The 25,380-nt window shown below is 38.9% G+C and overlaps 1 protein-coding gene across 2 annotated transcripts in view; it reads right to left on the bottom strand.

Annotated features, from left to right (window-relative positions):
• LOC136856900 (fasciclin-3) overlaps nt 1–25,380 on the bottom strand; it is a 330,073-nt gene that overhangs the window by 68,848 nt on the left and 235,845 nt on the right. For both annotated transcript variants that reach the window (XM_067135125.2, XM_067135126.2), the window contains exon 8: nt 15,176–15,209. In XM_067135125.2, the coding sequence (XP_066991226.2) occupies nt 15,176–15,209 (34 nt within the window). The remainder of the gene's footprint in view (nt 1–15,175; nt 15,210–25,380) is intronic.

Here is a 25,380-nt window from a genome sequence, read left to right as displayed (position 1 = left end):
ATCAACACTAGACCCCATATCCAGTATGAGGGAGTTATTGGGGAATAAAAATGGAAATAAAGAAGGAACATGGTGATGACATTCCTTTATTTAGAAAGGGCTTATTTAGTGTACCTAGAGCAAAGGTATGTAAAGTAATGCCATGGAAAGGATTTGGAAAATAAATGATAGAATATGTGGAAGGAATGAACAAAAATTGTTGCAGCAATGTCCAGACATGTAGAAAGAGCAGAGTAGTTTTAAAACAAAACTGGACTATGACAAGAAAATGTGTTGTCACCACTGTTATTCATAATGGTTATGGATGAAATAGTTTTTTTTCTTTGCTAGTTGCTTTACGTCGCACCGACACAGATAGGTCTTATGGCGACGATGGGACAGGGAAGGTCTAGGAGTGGGAAGGAAGTGGCCGTGGCCTTAATTAAGGTACAGCCCCAGCATTTGCCTGGTGTGAAAATGGGAAACCACGGAAAACCATCTTCAGGACTGCCGACAGTGGGGTTCGAACCTACTATCTCCCGAATACTGGATACTGGCCGCACTTAAGCAACTACAGCTATCGAGCTCGGTAGGATGAAATAGTGAAGGTGACAAGGTAAAATATGGGTACAGGGAGCAGAAGGTAATGAATGCTGTTTGCAAATGATACTGTGGTGTGGGGAGCAAACAAAGAGAAAGTTCAAGAGCAACTCAACATACTGAGTGAGATTATTAAAAATGATCGAATGAAAATCAGCATGGAAAAGTGTAAGACAACAATGTTTACTAGAGGAGAAAGGGAAGGGAGAGGAATTACAAAAATAAAGGGACAAAACCTTGAAAATGCAGAGAGCTTCAAGTACTTGGGAAGAAAACTGACGCAGGATGGAGGGCTGGACATGGAGATCAGCAAAAGGATTCAACAGAGAGTGAGAAACCTAGTGTGGAGGAAGGAAGGGAGTACTAATGAAGTGTAAAGAAGTGATATATAAGATGTACTACTCTCCAATACTGATGTACGCAGTGGAGATCTGGACACTGACCAAAAGACAGTAGAATAAAATCCAGGCCAAGGAAATGAAAGTTTTAAGAAGTATGATAGGAAAGACAAGAAAGGCCAAAGTAAGAAATGAGAACATCAGGAAGAAAATCGGAATACCGGGCGAGTTGGCCATGCGGTTAGGGGTGCGCGGCTGTGAGCTTGCATCCGGGAGATAGTGGGTTCGAATCCCACTGTCAGCAGCCCTGAAGATGTTTTTCCGTGGTTTCCCATTTTCACACCAAGCAAATGCTGGAGCTGTACCTTAATTAAGGCCATGGCTGCTTCCTTCCAACTCCTAGGCCTTTCCTATCCCATCGTCGCCATATGACCTATCTGTGTCAGTGTGACGTAAAGCCACTAGCAAAAAAAGAAAGAAAGAAATCGGAGTAGAAAGCTTTTTGACAGAATGGAGAGAATAAACTTAGATGGTTTGGACATGTTAAGAGATGGAAGAGGGAATGTTGCCATGTTGGAAATCCAAACAGAAGGAGGAAGGACATGAGGAAGACCCAAACTAAGGAGGTTGAAAACAATCAAGTATTGTACAATTATAATAAACCTGGACTGGAACACAGTTAAGGATGAACGATGGTGGTTGGATAGAGGAAGATGGAAATGTGCCATAAACATCCCAAACTAGTGGAAGTTGGATGAGGGAAATGGATGATGATGATGATAGTGTAAATTTTATGTTTGAAAATATCTTCCTCAAGCTATAATTTGGCATGTTTTATTGCCCTGGTATGTGATTTTTAAGGAAACTTGGACATACTAGCACCAGAACATCTGCATAAATTTAGAGGAAGGTGCATTTTGTTATAGGAACAGTAGAGCTATAATAAAGCCCAATATCTTGCTATACCTGCTACCTACTATTTTGGAACTTATGAGTTGAGACGTGTGCTCCTTGTGACCACTTTAAAATCTGCTTCTTCTGGCAAGTTGACAATACTGTTTACAAATTTTAGTATTCTACTAACATAGTATTGAAAAAGTATCAAGCTCATCTGCAATTTTATATTGAAACCTTTTGAGTACTGATGGTATTGAGATATCGAAAGTATCAAGAATACATCTCTACTTTATGAAGTCATAAAGTGACTACTAGAATGGTAGAAAAATGCCTCAATGTTTTGTCGAGCCTGGATGAACATAACGACGTAAGTTTTTTGTGGGTAAGGGTCACACAAGAATTGAGAAAAATTAAGAAGCTGACAAAAGTGCTTGTAATTAACACACTGGAGATGCTGCCCCTAGAAACTATGGACTTGTTATTCCATTGCTGCTGAAGGAGCTCGGAGAATGTATGGGTGCATGATTTCACTGCAGCTGAAAATAGTAGCCACCGTTTCAGCAAGCTGTGACTTCACCAGAATACTGTTGGATACTTCTATCAGCATAAAATGTACTAGTTAAGAGCATATTGAGAGCTCTTCTTTCTTTTCAGGCATTGGTAACACAATCACATTCCTACATAACCTGAGGCTGCGTCATTGTTCACTCTCAGCTGTAAAATGACCAGGAAAGCCCGTGCATGCAGATTGGAAGAGATTTGTGTTTAAGAGGCAGGCTTGTTTGTGTCATTGCTTCACAGTATACAGCATTTAGGAAGACAACAATAGAATAAAAGGTGTTAAATACAGACTCAATAATGGGATTATATTTCTGGTTAAGAACATTTGGTTAAATTTAGATGATGAATCCTTACTGAATGTTCTCATGGAAGACTCTGGTTCTGAAATTGAGGATGAGGATAACAACTACTCACCAAGTGCACATGATGATTCTGATGCTTCATGCATGTAAATTTAGATAATGAGCTAATTTCAAATTGGTGTGAAGTGGGTTCTGTAATATAGCTTTATAGTGTTTGCTAAAAATTTGGGTTGTTTCCCGTATATAGATGACAATCTGCAGCAACTCAATGTGATGAAGGGCAGGAAACAAATTACTGGCTGTAAACAAGGATATCCGTGCCAATTGACCAATTAGATTAGAATCTGTATTAGTGTGTCTTAGAAGACATGTCCTCAATATTCGTCAAATTTCAAAATATTAACCTGCTGGCATCCATAGTTGCATCAGAATTTCATTCACTTGTGGAACTTCATATCTCCATAAATTTATATTTTTAAAATGCTGCACTATTATGATAATTCAAACTCATTTTTGTGTAGAGTAAAGTGTGATCTTTCTAAATAGTCCAATAGCTATTACAAACATTGCTTTCCCTAGCACTGAAAAAATTTCAAAAAAATTTAAAATCCTGTGATTTTTGGAGGGTGGCACATTCAAATATGGCTGTCTCCAATTTGTTAAACTTTCAGGGGCCAGAATTCCAAAATGTTTCATCAGAGAAGTAATCAAAAATTGGTAAAAAGATAGATGCTATAAGGCTGGTCATCAAATGACACTGTAATAATAACAATTAGAATACTACTCAAAAGTAGTAGGCCTCTAATTCAGACAAGTGTAGAGAGAGAGAGAAAATCTGCTTAGGATAGCTGCTTTAATACTAGAGAAACCACAAAGGTTCAGCCTACTGATTAATCCATAAGATTTCTTCAACCTGGTCCTGCGAAGAAACTCTTAAACAAGATAGAAATCTTAAAGAGAAAACTAGGCTTCAGACTGGCTGCAAAAGAAATCAAGACTACCCGTTATATAATTTGCTCCTGTGAGGCTCCACAGTATACAGTATTTAGGAACACAACAATAGAATAAAAGGTGTTAAATACAAACTCAATAATGGGATTGTATTCTCCGGTTAAGAACATTTGGTTAAGGTCTGGTGTTAAAACTACACGGAGTAGTACAATAAGCCCACAGACTGCAATAGTGCAACCAGAGCTATGATGGCAGGTCTACTGAGAAAGAGAAAGGAATATTTTAAAATTTGGGTTTGCGTGCAGCTGTGAGCTTGCAACCGGTAGATAGTGGGTTTGAACACCCCTCTTGGCAGCCCTGAAAATGGTTCCCATTTTCACACCAGGAAAATACTTAGGCTGTACCTTAATTAAGGTCATGGTTGCTTCCTTCTTATTCCTAGGCCTTTCCTATCCCATCATCGCCATAAGACCTATCTGTAAATCAATAAAAAGTTTGGGTTTCAAACAGGGTTGTAAATTGCAGCCAACAATATTTTTATTGCTTATTTACAACACCTTCTAATGGAAAAGTTTCAAGAAATTAGTTTGCCGTCTGTATCTATAGGATCAAAATATTCCAGGCTTTATCTTCCCAAAGCAATATTTGCAAAGAAATAACAGAGTTATGGAGTGCTACAGGAGAGACAAACCTTCAAAGTGTGAATGGTAGTTGATGAGTAAGAAAAGGCTAGAATTTGTTTAAACAACTGAATACTTAGGGATGATCAAAACTAGGAAAACGTACACATCAGGAGAAAACGGCTGAAAAAATTAACTAAAAGTTGGTATTTATGAGGTCAGGAGAGAAGGCACTACAATGTAGGATTCAAATAATTTTAATGACACTTGGGAAATAACAGTTTAGGGGAAGGTTAAAAATTAATTCTCAAATATTTTAATACTGGTCATATCAATAAATACTTCATTATGAAAGTTGTAGGAAATTAAATTTACATGCTGCACAAATTGATCCTATGATGAACAATAACAGAAATTTTATGTTTTGATTTTACTTATTCCCTGCATTTTGCCGATGTTCAACAAAGAGGGGAGGAATAGTAAATTCTGAATCCTGATCTTTCACGCTTCATATATTTTTACCATAGCAGAAAGGTTACTGATCCCAATATTTGAAAATATTGTCTGTTGTAAAGTGCACAGTGAGTGGATCCATGATCTAGAGAAGTTAACTCACCACGTGAAACTACCTCTGTCTGAATATTGGTAGGGAGGAGTTAACTGAATTTCTTTTGTTATTTTGTCTTTCGTCTGGATCATACATATTCCGGTAACTACCAGTATTTGACACACTGGTTCATCATAGTATTTGAGCTAATTTATCTGTGCTATAGAGCCACTGATAGGAATGAGGAGTTTATATGCTGAACAGAACACGGTAGCACGTGATGAATTTCACTTTTGATTCTGTATTGTCAATTTTGCTATAAAATAAATAAGTCCACCTAGTTAATATATTTAGATTTATTTACAATTTACCATTGCAAAAACATCAGAAAGGAGCACAATACATGTTTCGGCCTCTTTAGGCCATCTTCAGCTGCTTTAAAATAAGGATTTCTACATATTTCCAAAGGATTATATGGGAAGCTGTGGAAATACATAGAAATCCTAACAATTTCAACAGGAACACCAGCTATCAATTAAGTAATACCTGGTTGCCAGCCATTAAGAATTTGCGTAGGTAGTTCCCTTCTTAGTCCCTTCACTATTGTTATTTCGTCTCGGTGTTTTCCAAATTTGTACGTTCCTCGTCGCCAGATGTTTCATTCCAGGCTTGTGTCTATGCCATACACCAGCCAATGTCATGTGTTACGCAAGCACATTATGGTAACCGCTTAGACTGATTGTGAAGGTTCGGCCGGCTTCCGCTTCGAACGCTAGCGTTGCCACATCCTGGGGGCCATCTGGTGGCGAATGAACGTACCCTTTTTCACTTCTATTGTAACGTCCAAATTTAAAGTGTCATTGTTTAAGAAGCCTTTCTCGTGGACAGTTGAGATTTCTTCTGAGAACGCAGAGCACAGTTCCCTGCGAAACGTTAAGAATTTCACCTTATTTTCTTGACACGGTATAAGCCCAAAAGCCTATACAGTATCATGTCAAAAAAGATAATATTTCTTTAAAGTTTTTTTGAATGAACTGTGATACTTTGTAGGTTGAGCTATTTTTAAAATTGATTATTGGTCTAGTAGGAATCTCAGTTTTGTGAATTTTAGGCAAAACTCTAGCTGACGGAAGTCTTGGGTTCATGGTAGTTAGCAAATTTTTGTTCACTAAGAAGGAATTGGGTATTTTTCAGGATTTGTTTGAGGTTCTTTTGTATTTTGTTAGTAGGATCCTTCTTAATTTTAATAAAATTATTATTTGAGAAAAACTATTCAGTTTTTTGTTAAAATGACTGTGGGAGTTACCTTTGTTGGTCTTAGTAACTATTAAATTGTTACCAGTATCTTTAATTTTCTGTTTTAAATTAAGTGTTTATACTTGTTTATTATATAGAACATAGTAGACCGATCCTCACATTTCTCTGTGACCAGGTCATTCCAGCACTGGAACTTGACACTGGTAGATCGTAGTACTGTTCATTAAAACTGAGAATCTATGCCTCTTTTCATTTGATTTCTTCATTTATCTGAACCATTTACATGGCTGTCCTACATGAAATCCAGTCAAATATAAAGTTCAAAAATGTATTTAATTTAGTATGGTAGTTAAATTTTTTATTTTATTTTATTTTTTTTATTTTTAAAAGTTGCTTTACATCACACTGATACAGATAGGTCTTATGGCAACGATAGGATAGGAAAGGTCTAAGAGTGGGAAGGAAGCAGCCATGACCTTGGCTATAGCCAACTTGCAAAGCACAGCAAAGTTATCAGATGGATCAAATACTTTGGGAGTAGGATAGTATTGTAATACCGAATGTATTCATAAGTAAATTTACCAAAATAACAATGGGATTTCCAAGTTGTACAGCAAATAGTGGAATGAGAATGAAGTGTTAAGAGATTAGTACCGTATATAGTCAGATATTTTTAAACAAATACCGTAGTTTTAATTATTGACCGAGTATAAGACCAGAGAGAAGGCAGGAGAAATTCTATGGTCAGTGAATCAGCATCAAATGAAACACAAAATGAGGGTTACTGAGTGAAGAAAATATTGGATAGGATAAGAATAGGGTATTATGTACTACAATCTGTCGATTGACTGTGACATCATCCATAGAGTAGTAGTAGTAGTAGTAGTAGTAGTAGTAGTAGTAATAGTAGCAGCAGCAGCAGCAGCAGTAGTAGCAGCAGCAGTAGCAGTAGTAGTGCCGGGCTGAGTGGCTCAGACGGTTGAGGCGCTGGCCTTCTGACCCCAACTTGGCAGGTTCGATCTTGGCTCAGTCCGGTGGTATTTGAAGGTGCTCAAATACGTCAGCCTCGTGTCGGTAGATTTACTGGCACGTAAAAGAACTCCTACGGGACTAAATTCCGGCACCTCGGTGTCTACAAAGACCGTAAATGTAGTTAGTGGGACGTAAAGCAAAGTAGTAGTAGTAGTAGTAGTAGTAGTAGTAGTAGTAGTAGTAGTAGTAGTAGTAGTAGTAGTAGTAGTAGTAGTAGTAGTAGTAGTAGTAGTAGTAGTAGTAGTAGTAGTAGTAGTAGTAGTAGTAGTAGTAGTAGTAGTAGTAGTAGTAGTAGTAGTAGTAGTAGTAGTAGTAGTAGTAGTAGTAGTAGTAGTAGTAGTAGTAGTAGTAGTAGTAGTAGTAGTAGTAGTAGTAGTAGTAGTAGTAGTAGTAGTAGTAGTAGTAGTAGTAGTAGTAGTAGTAGTAGTAGTAGTAGTAGTAGTAGTAGTAGTAGTAGTAGTAGTAGTAGTAGTAGTAGTAGTAGTAGTAGTAGTAGTAGTAGTAGTAGTAGTAGTAGTAGTAGTAGTAGTAGTAGTAGTTTTTTTTTTGTTATGGCAGGGGAAAATCTTTTAAAGACACCACTCTGTGTGGGAGTTGGATTTCCACCAACTAAAAACCCCTGCCCTCTTCACTCAAACCATTCTGGAACTGCTTGTCGGCATGACATCAGAATGGAGTGATGTATGTTATTAAGTTCTTCCTTTCTCTTCTTTCTCCTTCATCCCCATAATGCTTGTCGCCATTGCCTTTACTGTGTTCCAGGCAAACGGGCTCTCTAACATAATCTGAACCAGATTCCCTGGCGTGAGTTGTCGGCCAAGTTGTTGGCAGGCTTTTCTTCGTTCTTCTTCCCATCGAACACAGTAGAAAAAGGTGTGTTCTACTGTATCCCTTTCAGAACAGTACCAACAGCCATCTCCCTGCGTCTTTCCCATCTTCATGGCGTATACGCCGAATCTTCCATGTCCTGTCAGGATCTGCGACAGATAGTAATCTACCTGCCGATGTCTACATTTAAGCCAGTCTCCTATGTTGGGTATTAGCTTTTTTGTCCATTGGCCAACATCGGTTGTGCCATTCCATCGGTCTTGCCACTCTAGTAAGAGTTGGTTCCTCGAGGCTTTCTTTTCCTCAGCAGATATAGTTGCACCCCTTTCATGCCAAAGTTTTCTCTCTGCAACGAGGAGGTCAATGGGAATACTGGCAGCTACAACTTGTAAAGCTGCTGTCGAAACAGTTCGATATGCACAGGTAACTCTGAGCAGCATTTTCCTCTGTACTCTTTCCATAGCTCTTCGGTGAATCTTCCTCCTGAGTGCATTGTGCCAGATAGGTGCAGCATAAAGTAAAATGGAATATACTGCAGAGCACATAATCTGTCTCTTAACTGTTCTTGGTCCCCCGATGTTAGGCATAAGTCTGGCTAATGCCGATGCCTTCTTCTCTGCCTTTTGGGTTACTGCCTTCACATGTGCACCAAATGTGCAATTCCTGTCAATAAGAACCCCAAGGTATCGTACAGACTTTCCTGGGATAATCACTGTATCATTTAATAAGAAACGGACATTTTTCCAATTCCTGGAACCTTTCAAAATTACAGCCTCAGTCTTATGTGGAGCCAATCTCAACTTATTATTTACCATCCAAAGGTTAACTCGTCTCAGTGATTCATTTACTCGGAAGGTCAGTTCTTCTACATTCTCTGCTATTACCACTATTGCAAGGTCATCTGCATAACCAATAGATGTTGTCCCTTTTGTCAGCTGCAGGCGTAAGACACCATCATATAGAATGTTCCACAAGGTGGGTCCTAGGACAGATCCCTGTGGAACGCCAGCACTCATTTCAAGATCTTCTAAATCATGAAATCGTATTCTTCATCCTTTGAAGTACTTAACGATTATTTGTTGTAGATACTGAGAAATGTTCATCCTACGAAGTTCTCTCAAAATAATGCTCCAAGAAGCAGTGTTAAAAGCATTTTTGACATCTAGCGTTATCAAGGCAGCCCATTTCTCACTGCTTTCTGCCTGTATTTGAATCACTCTCTCAATAGCTTGGGTTGTGGTTCTACCCTTTCTAAATCCAAACTGGTTCGAAGAAAGTCCTCCCTGTTGTTCAAGTTCTTTCTCCAGTCTAGTTTTAATCAATCCTTCGTAAAGTTTGCTCAAGGTGTTTAATAAGCACAGTGGCCTGTATGCTGATGGATCTAATGATAGTTTCCCTGCCTTCAATAACAGCACTAGCTTGGCTACTTTCCACTCATCGGGGAATTCACGCTTTTTTAATAAATCATTGAAGACTGATAAGATCCAACCAGGTGCCACCTCAACTGCATACTTGATGGCTTCTGGTGGGATTCCATCTACACCTGGTGCCTTACCAGTCTTCATATTGCGTGCTACCTCTTGTAACTCAACCACAGTGAACGGTTCTGCAACACAAAAATCTGATTCCGTTTCAAGTCTGTCATTAGTACAAGGAAACAACTCCATTGCTATGGCTTTCCTTCTATCAGCTGGGAGCTGAACTGGTACCCTGTTGATTATTCGACCGGTCACTATCTTATATCCCGCTCCCCAGTAGTAGTAGTAGTAGTAGTAGTAGTAGTAGTAGTAGTAGTAGTAGTAGTAGTAGTAGTAGTAGTAGTAGTAGTAGTAGTAGTAGTAGTAGTAGTAGTAGTAGTAGTAGTAGTAGTAGTAGTAGTAGTAGTAGTAGTAGTAGTAGTAGTAGTAGTAGTAGTAGTAGTAGTAGTAGTAGTAGTAGTAGTAGTAGTAGTAGTAGTAGTAGTAGTAGTAGTAGTAGTAGTAGTAGTAGTAGTAGTAGTAGTAGTAGTAGTAGTAGTAGTAGTAGTAGTAGTAGTAGTAGTAGTAGTAGTAGTAGTAGTAGTAGTAGTAGTAGTAGTAGTAGTAGTAGTAGTAGTAGTAGTAGTAGTAGTAGTAGTAGTAGTAGTAGCTGCCTCTATCTTTAGAAAAATGTGGTAATTAACTAGCATGTGAAGAATTAGGATGGAAGTGATGTATCGCAGATTGGAGCAGAGAATTACACATGGAAGATAAGAAGTGTATAAGACGGTGAACCAATGAGTAAGACATAGAAGAAGGGCAGAAAAATCACTCAGGTCCCAAGGATTCTTTTAAATTTCTATCACTTCTTTTGAAATCCTAGGTGAAGAGAGTGGTCTGAATGGTTAAGATGTGTGTTTCTGTATTCTTATTAACATGTTTTTCAAGACCTGCATAGCCTACACACACCTGACAACAATCTAAAGAATTTTATACACCAGAAGAACTAAAAATGGGGATAGTTCATCCCTGTTAGAACTCAGAATAGAAATTCAAACAGAGAAACCCTATCGCATCATTGCCATAAGACCTGTGTGTGTCAGTGTGATGTAAATCAGATTGGGAAAAAAAAAGTACACTCCTGACCATGAGAACCAAATTTTAATTGGGATTTTCATTATAATACAGTATTAAAGATTTTCTAACCATCTTTGATTTTGAATATGCTTCACAATAGGACTACAAAGTTGGTTTTCTGGGCCTTGAGGTTTGAAGCACAGAATTGACAGTTACTGTCCTAAGTGCATTTGGCCTCCTAGATTTTCCACATTCATTACAGTAAAATACAAGAACAGTTAACTTATTTCAAATGAAATGGCAATGGTATTAAGTTTAGGTTCAAATAATTGTAACTATGGTACTTATACTATTGAAGATCAGATGATAAAACACAGCTTATCAGATTGGCTCCACAAATATATGATGTAAAGTCCAATATGAAGTAAAGTCCACATATATCCTAATTACCTGGTATAATATAACAAATGAAATGTTTTGCTCTATCAGTAAGGGATGTATGCTTCATATTATCATATTGTATGCGTGCATGTATTACTAGTAGCGGCGATTGGGAATTAGAAGTGGGGGAAAAAATGTACAGACAGCAAAATGTACCCGGGTTTGTGGGATATAGCAAATATACATCAAAACTGGAGAAAATAAAAAAAGCTACAAAATGGTAAGAATTTTAATGCTCGCTGAGCAAATTTCGACAGAAAGGTAAAGGTTGACAGTTTACCAACTTAAGTGCAGTAATAATAGCTTTTTGAGAATTTGATTTAAAACTTTCATCAAAGGAACAGTATTACACATGTACACTGACTGACAGAGCAAATGCAACACCAAGGAGTGGTTCGAAAGGGATGAAAGTTGGGGAAAAAACAGAGACGGCACGGACGAATAACTGATGTTTATTTCAAACCGATATGCAGGTTACACAATGCGCACGACATCGACTCAGTAGGATGTAGGACCACCGCGAGCGGCGATGCACGCAGAAACACGTCGAGGTACAGAGTCAATAAGAGTGCGGATGGTGTCCTGAGGGATGGTTCTCCATTCTCTGTCAACCATTTGCCACAGTTGGTCGTCCGTACGAGGATGGGGCAGAGTTTGCAAACGGCGTCCAATGAGATCCCACACGTGTTCGATTGGTGAGAGATCCGGAGAGTACGCTGGCCATGGAAGCATCTGTACACCTCGTAGAGCCTGTTGGGAGATGCGAGCAGTGTGTGGGCGGGCATTATCCTGCTGAAACAGAGCATTGGGCAGCCCCTGAAGGTACGGGAGTGCCACCGGCCGCAGCACATGCTGCACGTAGCGGTGGGCATTTAACGTGCCTTGAATACGCACTAGAGGTGACGTGGAATCATACGCAATAGCGCCCCAAACCCCAAACCATGATGCCGCGTTGTCTAGCGGTAGGGCGCTCCACAGTTACTGCCGGATTTGACCTTTCTCCACGCCGACGCCACACTCGTCTGCGGTGACTATCACTGACAGAACAGAAGCGTGACTCATCGGAGAACACGACGTTCCACCATTCCCTCATCCAAGTCGCTCTAGCCCGGCACCATGCCAGGCGTGCACGTCTATGCTGTGGATTCAATGGTAGTCTTCTGAGCGGGCGGACGCCGGGAGTGCAGGCCTCCTTCAACCAATCGACGGGAAATTGTTCTGGTCGATATTGGAACAGCCAGGGTGTCTTGCACATGCTGAAGAATGGCGGTTGACGTGGCGTGCGGGGCTGCCACCGCTTGGTGGCGGATGCGCCGATCCTCGCGTGCTGACGTCACTCGGGCTGCGCCTGGACCCCTCGCACGTGCCACATGTCCCTACGCCAACCATCTTCGCCACAGGCGCTGCACCGTGGACACATCCCTATGGGTATCGGCTGCGATTTGACGAAGCGACCAACCTGCCCTTCTCAGCCCGATCACCATACCCCTCGTAAAGTCGTCTGTCTGCTGGAAATGCCTCCGTTGTCGGCGGCCTGGCATTCTTAGCTATACACGTGTCCTGTGGCACACGACAACACGTTCTACAATGACTGTCGGCTGAGAAATCATGGTACGAAGTGGGCCATTCGCCAACGCCGTGTCCCATTTATCGTTCGCTACATGCGCAGCACAGCGGCGCATTTCACATCATGAGCATACCTCAGTGACGTCAGTCTACCCTGCAATTGGCATTAAGTTCTGACCACTCCTTCTTGGTGTTGCATTTGCTCTGTCAGTCAGTGTATTACAATTAAACAGAAGTACGGCATGATTATTCAATTAATAACCATTTAGTATTTCGACTACACACTAATAAACTAACACTAAAGAGACTGCCAGACTGACAAATGCGTGCGGCAAGTGGGTCAATCATACCTTTGTCAGTGTCCATGACCTTGGCAAAAAAAATATACCCTTGCTACCCTTCCTCACAGCATATGCAAAGTCTCCACCACTTGCTCTGGCACTGTACAAATTGGTTAACTGCAATGAAGGACATTTTGTGCTTATCATTTGTTAGTAGTTAAAGAAAATAAAGGAAAGAATAGGCTGATAAGACAACAGTGCTTGTATAAATTGTTTTTAAAAATAATTTTGAGCTTCAGCCGGCTAAAATAGAATTAAAATGTAATGTTTTCACCACAAAAGTAATATGGGGAGGGTGACTGCTCCCCCCCTTCACCCTGCACCCCTAATCGCCGCTACTGTGTATTAGTGCATAATGCGACAATGAAGGCCAAGACTGTGGGAGGTCAGTAGAAGCTACAATGCTGGTGAGAGGTGATAATCCCATTGGAGAATTGACCATGTTGGCAGGTCAGTAGAGAGCAAAGCAATAGCGCCAGTGAATTGTTGATGTTCATGATAAGGAAGCTCCTAGAAGAAGCTGAAGGCTGATTAACAATGAATTAATTAACAATAAATTCTTCCAAAAAAATAAGTTTAATAATGAAGAAGGGGCCCAGAATGATCTGGAAATGGAAACTATGAGAATCTCCTGCAGGCTTATATAAAGAACAGAACTGTGGGAGCATGGAGTCAGTCTTGAGTGAGTCAGTGTGCTTCAATCATGCATCAGCAAATACTGTAGTGATTCAAGATGGTCTAGATTACATTGTATGCAGTGAGCTGGGAAGTGAACTGTTCTGAAATGAGGCTGCACTGCAAGAGGTCATTCGGAGGCAGGTGATCAATGCATCCAAGTGCTGTGTGATCACTCGGTGTGTATTACAATTGTGAGTAAAAACTGTGTTGAGTGGAAAATTCAACACAAGTGAACTTGTAAATAAGCTGTAAATAGTAGTTTAATAAATTTAGTGATTTTTAAAACTGCTACATGCAGTAATTTTTAGTTTCAAGTACCCCTGACAACCCTCCACAATACAATGTAATTAAATAGCAGACCATGAACCAAGATATTTAGAATGGTATAGACCTATGGTACCTTACATATTAACATTTAGTAGGATTACCTCCAAAAACAAGTTACCAAAATAAATGGTTAATCATTATTATGAAACATAAACCATGTTACTCTGTGATTGTATTCTGATATGCCTTGCATGGAAGCTAAAAGTTTAGAATGAGTATTAAAATTTATGTATTTACAGACAATTCACTGTTGCTGAAACATCATTGTTCTTTCTTCAAGAACAATTTACATGGGACATTCAACTGGAAAATTTAAAAGTACCTATTAACTATGGGACTTTATGGCAATTGTCCTAAGCAAAGTCACACAATCCAAAATGTGAAATTTCTTTTAATGTGCTCTTCACAACACAGATCTACTTATGAAGATAATGGTGAAAATATTCTATGACATTGCTAGAATGCAGTTAAGTCAGAATTATTCAATTATACATTTAAAATATACAAAAAGAAACAATATTTACTATTACTTAAACCTGGAAGCAATGTCCTGTGGTTCTGTAGTACTGCAAGCCTCTTTGGGACCAAGGCCTGATATATGTCTTCTTTGAGAGAGTAGCCTACTGGTAAATTACATTATCAACATAATGAATCCTACTGCCATTCTTTTCAGTGTTTGTGACTAGCATCTGAACTCTTTGGTCAGATAGCTTGAGAACTGACTTCATGACATTGAGTTAAACCTATTCTAGGCTTTTTTCTTTTCTTTCTTTTTTAATCCCAGAAAATTAGGGAATTGAGCCAATGACTATGCAGACATCAGACTCACAAAATGTTATCTTGGAAAACTGATCAACAAAACTCTGAATTATTCAAGAAATATCTGTAACAAAAGTATTTGAAGTATGCTACTGTTGTCTAAGAGATAACAAAGTAGCTTAGTGCTTGCACGGTTCAGAATCAACTCTTTAATGAACTTATAGCAGGTTTGAGAAATTCAGTCTTAGTTTTAAGTAATGTCACTGAGAAGAAAATTTGCTTAAAATTCCACTCTTAGCCACATTAGAAGTGGATTTCCATTGTTTCCCCACTTCAACTCTAGTTGAATGCTGGGACATAACATTCAGGCCATAAGTGCTTCATTCCCTATCATATCTCTTGTTAACTAAAGGTATAAACATCAGTATAGACATCACATCAGATTTTCAGTCAGACTTTACACCAACAAATTTCATGGGTCATAGATCAGATATTTTAAACTCTTACATGAAGTAAAAGCAACAACAACAATAACAGAACTATTTGTTAATACAGTAAAGTATGGTGTGGATAACAGAATACATATATTATGAATATTTGGACTTCAAAATACTTACGATTCTTTTGGATCCTGTCTTGTTGAAACACCACCTGGAAGAAAAAGGAAAAGATATGTACATCATTTATGAGGTCATTCAAAATGTTAGGTACACTATTTACAGAAGATCAACAAAGACCCTAATTTTTCTTTCCCACGTTTGTAAGCACTTGTACTATTCTTATCTTTCTAGCTTTGAGTTTGACTGACGGTTGGTACTTGACTGACAGAGGTTTAATAGTTGGGTTTGTCTCATTACAATACTGTTATGTGCCAGATCTGCCATAGCCCCTTTCAGTATTTCCTGGAGAGAACTAGTGAGTCAACCGCGAGCTCCCAGCCTGAGGGTATGGCCGGTCTTTCTATGAATTGTTCTCTTTGTTTGGTTTCCTCACGTGCTTTCTGAGAGGTGGAACAACAATGTACCATCTCTAGCCACATCACGAATATTGTGGTTTTCATCCCTCGAGCTATAAAAAGGAGGCTAGCTGCGAACAGTCAGTCATTGTTCGGATCAGTGTGTTGGAGTTCGGTAATTGGACTGGAGCGACAGTGTTGGCTTCCACCAGTGTCCCACCAGTGTCAGTATCTGAGTGGAGTACGGTATGTGTACTGCCTTGGAGTACTGACAGCAGTACTGTACAGCAGTACTGGGAACTACTGTGGTATATCGCTTTTGTCAATTGCAGGTAAAATTCTCACAATAATTCTATTAAACCAGCTCCGAGTTATCTCAGAGAGGATTTTGCCTGAGTCTCAATGTGGTTTCCAAACCTCCAGAGGCACAACAGATATGATCTTCTGTGCTAGACATCTCCATGAAAAATGCAGAGAACAACAGCAGCCTCTGTATTTAGTTTTCTATGATCTGAAGAAAGCCTTTGATTCAGTACCAAGATCTGCTATGTGGAAAGTATTGAGATATTTTGGATGTCCTGACCGTTATGTGGAATTGGTACAAGCTCCTCATGATGGCATGTCTGGACAGGTTCTTCGTGGTAACTCAGTATCAGATTTGTTCCCAATCACTCATGGATTGAAACAAGGCTGTGTGCCTGCTCCTACACCCTTTGCACTGTACATGGTTGCCATGCTGCACGAATCATCTGCAAACAACTTAGGCATGGAGATTAAATTTTGGTTTGATGGAGGCCTTTTCAATCTGGTAAGACTTCGTTCATAAAGACGTACTCTGGTTACCCGGATGACAGAACTGCAGTATGCCAATGACACCGCATCTCCTGCTCTAACACCTGCAGAACTACAACAGTCAGTCAACTGCTTTAAAACAGCATGTGATCTCTTTGGTCTTGCCATTAATGTGAAAACATGAAGGTATTTGCACAACCTTCCCCAGGATTAACTCTTCCTGAGTTCTGTACCTCCATCTTAGACATAACACTGGAACAGGTTGATCACTTTTCATATCTTGGAAGCATCTTGTCTGAACGGTGTACCTGAGAATAAGACGTTGATAAAAGAATTGGGGCTGCTCATGCAGCATTCGGACTTTTAATGCACAGAGTCTTCATGAATAACGACCTAAAACTGCATACCAAACTCATGGTGTACAAAGCTGTTGTTGTTTTCACGCTGCTGTATGGCTGTGAAACTTGGACACTCTATCACCATGATATCAAAAAACTTGAGCGCTTCCACCAACAGAAAATGAGATACATCTTGTATATTAAGTGGGAGGACTATGTGACCAACACGGCAGTTCTCGACGAAGCGCAGCTAAATAGCATTGATTCAACAATCATTGCTCATCAACTGAGATGGTTAGGCCATGTTCACCGCATGGGTGATACCAGGCTTCCCCGCCAAATTCTTTATGCTGTACTTTGCTCTGGCAATAGACCTCATGGAGCCCCTCTTAAGCATTTTAAGGACCAGCTGAAACACACCAAAGACAACTGGTATAGATATAAAGACATGGGAAGAATCTGCTGTGGACCGTTCACTGTGGCAGAACTCTACATCCACCGCTGTCAACTTGTTTGAAAGAGAATGTCGCAAACATCAAGAGGCCAAGCGACAAGCAAGAAAACTCCGTCAATTACAACCCTGCCCTCGTCCATCCATTCAGTGTGATTTATGTGGACGTATGTTTTATGCCAGGATTGGTCTGTTTAGTCATCGTAAACACATCCATAAACTGAGTTGAACTGGTCAATGTATGCAGGAAGAAGATACATATACTCGGATCGAGTTAGAGTTGACAACGACTGTACAGTATACATACCGATGTGAAGTGACCAATTGTAGCTTGACGGCAGAATTGTTGGTTGTTGTCTGTGCCCGCCAGAGTCGAGTATTGCCAAGTACTAAGGAGACTACAGTCTTGGAGTACTGTGTGTGTATTGCCGTGGACTGAAGACTGCCATGGAGTCAGTGTGTGGACCAGCTGTCTTGAGTGTAATTGAAACGGTATTAATGATTGTTGTTGTGAAGCATATTGTCCTGGTGGTTAGCTCTGTGGATCTGTTGCTGTTTAGTTATCAGTATTAAAAGCTGTTCACTGTGTTTGAATATATGTATTACTGGAACTACTTCTGGAGTTGCACCAAGGAACAGTCATCGTGATGCTGTGGGGGGGCAGCAGCCCTGTATTCAAACCTCTGTGTGTAGCTGTGTGTGTGTGACGGGACTAAGCTTACAGCAGCAAAAGTGAAAGGCCTGTCAATACTGTGAAGAGGACAGAGACTTGTAAATAGACATTCTTTGTTGATCAGAATTGCGTGTAAATATGTGTGTGTACATTTATTGGGTCATCCTGAAGTAAATTAGTGTGATAAAACAGATAGTGCTTTATTTGTAACAATCCACAGAAAGACCATGTATAGTAAAATATAAAGTCTGAAAAAATAAGACCACAGGTTACTCCAGATTTTCTTCATATTAACATTTTAAGTTGAAACTGGACATGAAAGAATTCTAAGGTCCTTAGCATGGCAACATAACTTCCCAGTGAACAAATGTTTTCCTTTATTATTAAGTGTTCACTACCACCAATGTTTTAAATGTTTTCCTTATTTGTTTGTTTAACTGGTTGATTTTTGTGATTTCTCTTTTGCAGGAAGAAATGGGAAGAAACATAAAATTCAAAGAAATATGCTTCGAAGGCAGGATGTTGAGAAAGAGGCACATAAATGATTAAGGTAATGATCAGCTAGTGTGAACTGAACAAATGACAGAATGAAGGGATAAGGGCAAATATGAAAACACAATAGTAAAATGTCTTCTTCTTCTTATTCTTCTTATTCTTCCCAATTTAGTGGAGTCAACACTTGGTGTGGATTTGGCCCAGTTTTAACCCTTAAAGTGGCGATCATTTATCCTGTAGTGGCAGCAATATTTTACCGGTGTTGCAGACTTTTAGTATAAATTGTGTTAAAAATCGTTGACATGTTATACACACATAAACAGCACACCCTTTTATCCTCTAAAGTACAAGGTATAAGTTGATGATGATAATGAAGCTGTTATTTATCATCCAAAAAGTGTAAGACCAAAAATACATTGAATCTGTTTATATTATTTATTTTTGCAAAAGCTTATATTTACGTAAATTAAAAAATGACAAATAAAAAAGGAACATCAGTTCATAGTAAATAGTTACGTACCTCTATATAGTTTATAATACTGTTCTTAGCTGGAAAAAATGTGCAACAATGTGAACAACAATTGTATGCTGCCATTTGTACATTTCACTCCAAATCACTTGGGTGGGTCTTTCTTTTTACTCCAAGATTGTCAGGTATCCAGAAGTGCACTAGTTTATGATAACACCCCTGTGTTATAGTACCCCTGGTGAATACCACCATTACATCCTGGACACCAGAATGTAGACTACTTCTTCTTCTTCTTCTTCTTCTTCTTCTTCTTCTTCTTCTTCTTCTTCTTCTTCTTCTTCTTCTTCTTCTTCTTCTTCTTCTTCTTCTTCTTCTTCTTCTTCTTTCTTGTAAGCACACAACACATAGGCGACTGTTATTCTGTGGCAATTTTTCGAGAGCACGAGAGAGGACTCCTGCATGACCTGTTGGCCTCACAATTGGAATTGGGAACTGTTCATTAACAATCCCCTAACTATACTGACCATAAAGTCTCATCTTGCTAAAGGCTTATCAGTGTTCTTTATGTACAGGATGTATGCATCAAATAATGTCATATCTAGAAGATTTGAAAAAATCAGCTTTTGGTACTTTCTGGTTGGTCTGGAACAAGTGCTATGGTAAATGCACTTATCTTCATTATCTACACCTCCCATGAAGATATTGTACTTATGAATCAGCAGTGGTTTCAACCCTTCATTTTTCTTTCGACTCCTTACAACATTGTCCTCAGCATGATATTCAATTGTGAGACAATAAACTGATTTCCGTGTTTTCTTCTCTTTATAAGCAACCAGTAGAACGTCACCTTGCCTAAAGTAAATGGTTTGCCTAGGTTCAAGTTTTGTTCCTAAAACCATCTGAGAGAGACCCTTTGAAGATTTATTCACTGTTCCTGTGAGGAAATGATTCAGTATTGCTGACATGAGTGCATATCAACACTTCAGATTGATATCAGAAGGAAAACTGGCGAATAAACATAGCTGGTTCAGCTGAGATATATGTGTGTGGCTGGCTGCTGAGTATGTAGCAGCTAGCACAAGACAGCGGGTTTATAACGCTACTTTGACAATGATTTACACTACATTAGTGCAACATGCTATTACACAAACTATTTCATGATTATGACTGAACATTTCTCCTTCGATTGATTCGTAATTAGCACATTTCGATAAATAACAATTCAATTAACAAAATAAGATAAAGAGCATGTCAAAACGCCTAATATCTGGCGTTGCCACTGGGCAAATGCATAAAACGCCTGATATCAGGTGTTTATCACTTGGAGGGTTAAGGTCAAATGCCCTTCCTGATGTCAATTTTTCCGAAAACCATAAAAGCAGTTAGTGCGACATAAAGCCAATAACATTATTATGTTGCCAATTTTTATTGGAGGGAAGCATTCGCAATTGTGTTTTCTTGATGGTGGTTGGTATTGTGGTGCATCAATGAAGAGAAGTGTTTTAAGATGAACACAAACACTGTGGGGTGGAACTGATTCTACATATGAGGACTGAAGTGAGATGGTGCTGTATAATTACATGTCCCCCTTTGCCTGCATGAGAGTCAAATTCATTCCACAAATGTATGGTCACTCGAAGTACTCTGTAAGACCAATCACTTCATATTGTATTTCATAGTATGAGGCATCAAAAGCTTCCTGACTAACAACAATGCTTCTCCACCATGCAGGAAGAAAAGTTGAACCAACAGGTGTAGTGAAAGGTGGGTAGTAATTGGTAAACCAAGACTTGGCAGGAAAGTGATGAAAAGGTTAAATAACTAAAGGTGAAAATTCTGGGGTAAGAGTCCAGGATGAAAGTAATTTAGGTTGAAAAAGATAGGATGAAATGTCCAGATACCCCTAAAGATTATTTATACATTTGAATGTTCCTTTTCTATTGTATGAAGAGCATAGGTGGGGATAACGTACAATTTTTGTCAAAATTAAACTAGGAAAGTAATTTAATGTGTTAATGAATATAGAATTTAAGGATGGGTTTAAAAATAGGAATAGACTTTACAGCCATGTTTCAAAAACTTCTACAGTATATTAAAAGAAAGATGAAGGTACCAACAGCCTACTACAATGGAAAAAAGGGTGAGAGTCCAAAATTTGCTGTTGACTCTGCTGTGTGTTTGCAATTCTGTAAAATTTTGCAGTTTGAGATGTTAGAATCACTGGCAGCTAGTGTGCTGCTGAGACACCACTACAAGCCTCATATGTAGGACAAGCCAGTGACAATACTCTAGAGGAGAAATGTATTGATCTTACAAAGTACTTCGAGTGCACATACATTTGTCGATGAATTTGGCTCACATGCAGGCTAAGGGTGACATGTAATCGTTGTGGCCATTGTCTTGGAAAGGCGTGGCAATCTGACAAGCCTACTGCCACATTGGGATGAGATGTTTGTAATATCAAGACTGAAAAGCCTAAAGAGCTTGAATATTTAAAGAATTATACTGTTTTCAGGATGCCCAACTATAGCACACATGCAGTAAAAATAAAAATAAAAGTTTACTGTTGTGTTTTCAATTCAAGGCTCTCATATCTAGAGCATGACGACAATATGGATTAGTAAACAAGAATACAATAATGGAATCGGCGTTACCATCTAAGAGGCCCGCCTCCCTCTTCAGGGGAGGAATGGAATCATTTTAGTAGTAGTATAATGGAATCAGCAGATGAGTGGGATATAGCTGTGCAAAATTCTAGAATTAAACTACATCAATTTGAAGTGATACATGCAGTAGCAGCGATTGGGAATAAAAATTGCGGGGGCAAAGGATTTACAGACAACAAACAGTACCCGGGTTTACGGGATATAGCGGAGGATGGGGGGAGGGGTGTATATTCATCAAAACTTGAAAAAGGCCACAAAATTTTAAGTTTATTATGCTCTGTCAGCGAATGTCAACAGAGAGGTAAAGATTGACAGTTTACCAACTTAAATGCGGTAATAATAGTTTTTTGAGATTTTGATTCAATACTATACAATAAAACTTTCGCCAAAGGAATAATATTACACATTTATTAAATTAAAGAAATATGGCGTGATTATACAGTTAAAACCATTTAGTATTTGACTATACACTAACAATGTTGCACACACTAAAGAGACCGCCAGAATGACGAATGCATGCGGCAAGGTGGTGAATCGTACCTCAGTGTCTATGACCTTAGAAAAAAAATATTGCCCTGGTACCCTTCCTTATAGCACAGGCAAAGTCTCCACTATTTGCTGTGGCGCTACACAAATTGGTTAGCCGGGACGAAGGACATTTTGTGCGTATTTCCGCTAATCATTTTGGCAATGATTAAAGAAAATAAAGAAAAGAATTCGCTGATAAGACAATAGCGGTTGTACTAATGGTTTTTGTTAATAACTCTTAGTTACAGCCGGCTAAAATGTAATAAAAATATAATATTTTCTCCAAGAAGTTGATGATGATTGTTTAAAGGGGCCTAACATCTAAGGTCATCGCCTCTCTCCAGAAAGTAGGGGGGCGACTGCCCCCCTCGCCCCCCCTAATCGCCGCTACTGGATACATGTGATGATCAATTTACTTTCAAATCATGGAGAGGTGACTTTTTATCTCCAGTGTATCTTAATAAATGCCTCTCTGCGACCAGACCAGAGAATTTACTAATGATCATACCAGGATTTGTGATTCACAAATATAAGTTCTTTGGACAAAGAACTGAAACTAAGGTGTCAAATACTCTAGCTTAGACATGTCCTTTGGTTTGTAACAAAACCGAAAAATAAAAATCCTGCATTGCCTTCAAGATCTAGTTTCCTTCTACAGCTCATGATTGCTTCTACCTGCAGCATTTGAAAAAAATCTGAAGAAACTAAAGATTTTTAAATCAATTTGCCTTCTGATACTCAACAAAAATAATATGAGACTTATTCCTAGACATAATTTCTTTGTAAGTGACTGCAGTTTTCTCTCCTTTTTCTTATTTTTTGCCAACTTTACATTATTATGAAGATTATCAAAGTGTTTCATTATGGACCTTTATTTTTCTTCCTAGGAAAGTTACGACTTTTGCATATTTTGTCTAATGAGTTTAATGTGTTTCAGGAAGATTCAGGTTGCCTGAGTTCAGCAATGACAGTAGTGTAGGGACTACAACTTGAAGTGTTCTGGATCCATATTTGTTGTAGTACCTGTTGATCTGAAAATAACTTCTATGCGTCAGTCTTGTTCCATGTGAATGTTCATTTACAATTCTATATTGTAGCTTTCAGTAATTTTCTTTAATTATGTTGTACATATAAAGCTGTTTAACTCTCAAGAACCTTTCCTTCTTGTACATCCCTGTCAACATATCCTCACTTAAACTAAGTATTCCTCTGTTTTCATACTAGAAGAACGCCTTGACAATATGATTTTGTAACATTTGTATGGCACCATGTTTATATCCGTAACAGAAGCCGATCCCCATACACTTACACCATATGATATAAGTGACTCAACAAGTGAATGATAAACTATTTTTAAGCTATCATGAGGTATTATATACTTAACCATTTGCATTTTGAACAAGCTTAGCCTCCGTCTTTCACACAACTTACTAGTATGTTGTTTCCATGAAAAATGTCTATCTATTATTATACCTAGATATTTCAATGCCTTTGCTGGCAGGATGTAGTGTTTACAGTGCACTATGTCTTCTGGTATGGGCTAGAATAAATTTGTTACTTTCATTGACCTGTCTCAGTCTCATCCTTGGCTTTGACAATATGAAAGTGACCGAGGTATGAGCGATGCCAGTAATGCCATTCCTTATGCAGCCAGTCCCTGTTCTGAATGGTGTGAAAATATCGCTCATAGGGTCGGTTGGTGCATGCATTTCAGTGGGCTTGGCAGACTGATATGCAATAGCAGCCTCTGGCTCAGTGAGGAAAGCAATGGGAAACTACCTCACTCCTCACTTCCCTAGTATGCCTCTTCAGTGAGACCTAGGCTATCTATGACAGCTGTTGGTGGAGCTGTAGAGGATCAAACCAGCCTTCGGGCTGAATACCCAACATACATCAACTTCCTCTATTACATAGTTACAATTGCATGGTTTTTTTTTACATCATCATGAATACACTGAACTGAATGGCCTGTTATTCTAATACTTCCCCCCTGCATTTTTGGGGTAGTTATGTACAAGACTTTTGTTTTTGAAGTGTTATAGACCCTTATCATGGCACCATTCTTGAAAATAGTTGTACTGAACTTGTAAAAGCTTCTCTGTCACATTTGGGTTTTTATGTACTGATACAATTAGTTTATCATCTGCATACATGAAAAATTTACAGTTTTTAAAACATGAGCTTATATCATTGACAAAAATAATATACAAAATGGGTCCTAGGTTACTTCATTGTGGATCACCTCTTTTAATAGAAGTTATTTCTCCACACATATATTATCAATTTTTACCATACATGTTCAGTCAGTGAAGTAACTTTCAAAAACATTTAGTGGTGTTCCTCTTATGCCAATTTTGCTTAAGGCTGCTATTATTTTATCATGGGAAATTGAATCAAATGCCTTCAGAAATCAATAAACATAGCTAATACGTGCATGCCAGTGGCGTATACTGAGGGCTACCAATGCTATCAGTGAAGCCCAAATCTCAGTTAAGAATGATGCAAGTCTAAAGCACATTGTAATGTAAGCATCTGAAACATTGTTCCATTTACAAAACTTGAAAGCAGTGAGAAAAAACATCACACATATTTCTGAGAGCAAGGCAACGAAGACTGATATTGCAGACCAGCCTCTCGCCCCTCTCCCCTGGACTCACCACACGCAGCTTGCTGCTGCTGAATATCGGATAGGAGCGGGGACCGGCAGAGGATAGGTGTGCCAGGCTTCGGTCCATCAGATCGCCACTGTTATCAACCATGTGTTACTCATCGTATATACTTCCTCACCTCATACTTCTGACTTAATGACATAGATAAGAGAGTGTGGGAATTCCTCACTCCCGTTTACTTCTAAATCCTTGTAGGAAGAGACTGCAGGGCTGCTGTTATAGAGGAGCAATATAGTTTTATTTTTATTGGTAGATCTGCTAAAATGAAATGCCATCTTTCAGGTTTAGTGTTTTCTTTTCTTGGTTGCAATCGAACCCGAAGAAGCTAACTAACCAGTGAACGATGGGAACGACTGCTGTAAAATAATAATAATAATAATAATAATAATAATAATAATAATAATAATAATAATAATAATAATAATAATAATAATAATAATAATCGGGCATGGCATCTACATAGGCTTGTTGTTGACCTAATAGGGATAAAATGAATGGGGAAGACATCATAAACACCCAGTCCCCAAGTTAGGGGAATTAACAGTATGAGGGGGTTGATTTTGGAAACTGAACCGTGGCTATCGGACCAAAGGTAAACGTTCTATCCATTTAGCTACAAAGCTGGACTTTCATTTGCTAAACCTTAGGCTACCATCTCCACTGATCAGGGGCTGAGCATTGGCAGTAGCAGAGGCCGGGATAGCAGCCTGTAAAGCAGCCTTGACAACACAGAAGGATTCTCCATTGGCTACTGGTTGCCTAAGTCTTGTGGTAGCCTATGTCTTA

This window comes from Anabrus simplex, chromosome 1, assembly GCF_040414725.1.
Source record: "Anabrus simplex isolate iqAnaSimp1 chromosome 1, ASM4041472v1, whole genome shotgun sequence".
Taxonomy (NCBI): Eukaryota; Metazoa; Arthropoda; class Insecta; order Orthoptera; family Tettigoniidae; genus Anabrus; species Anabrus simplex.
The sequence above is the reverse complement of the archived record's forward strand: the minus strand, read 5'-3'. Positions and strand labels throughout refer to the sequence as shown.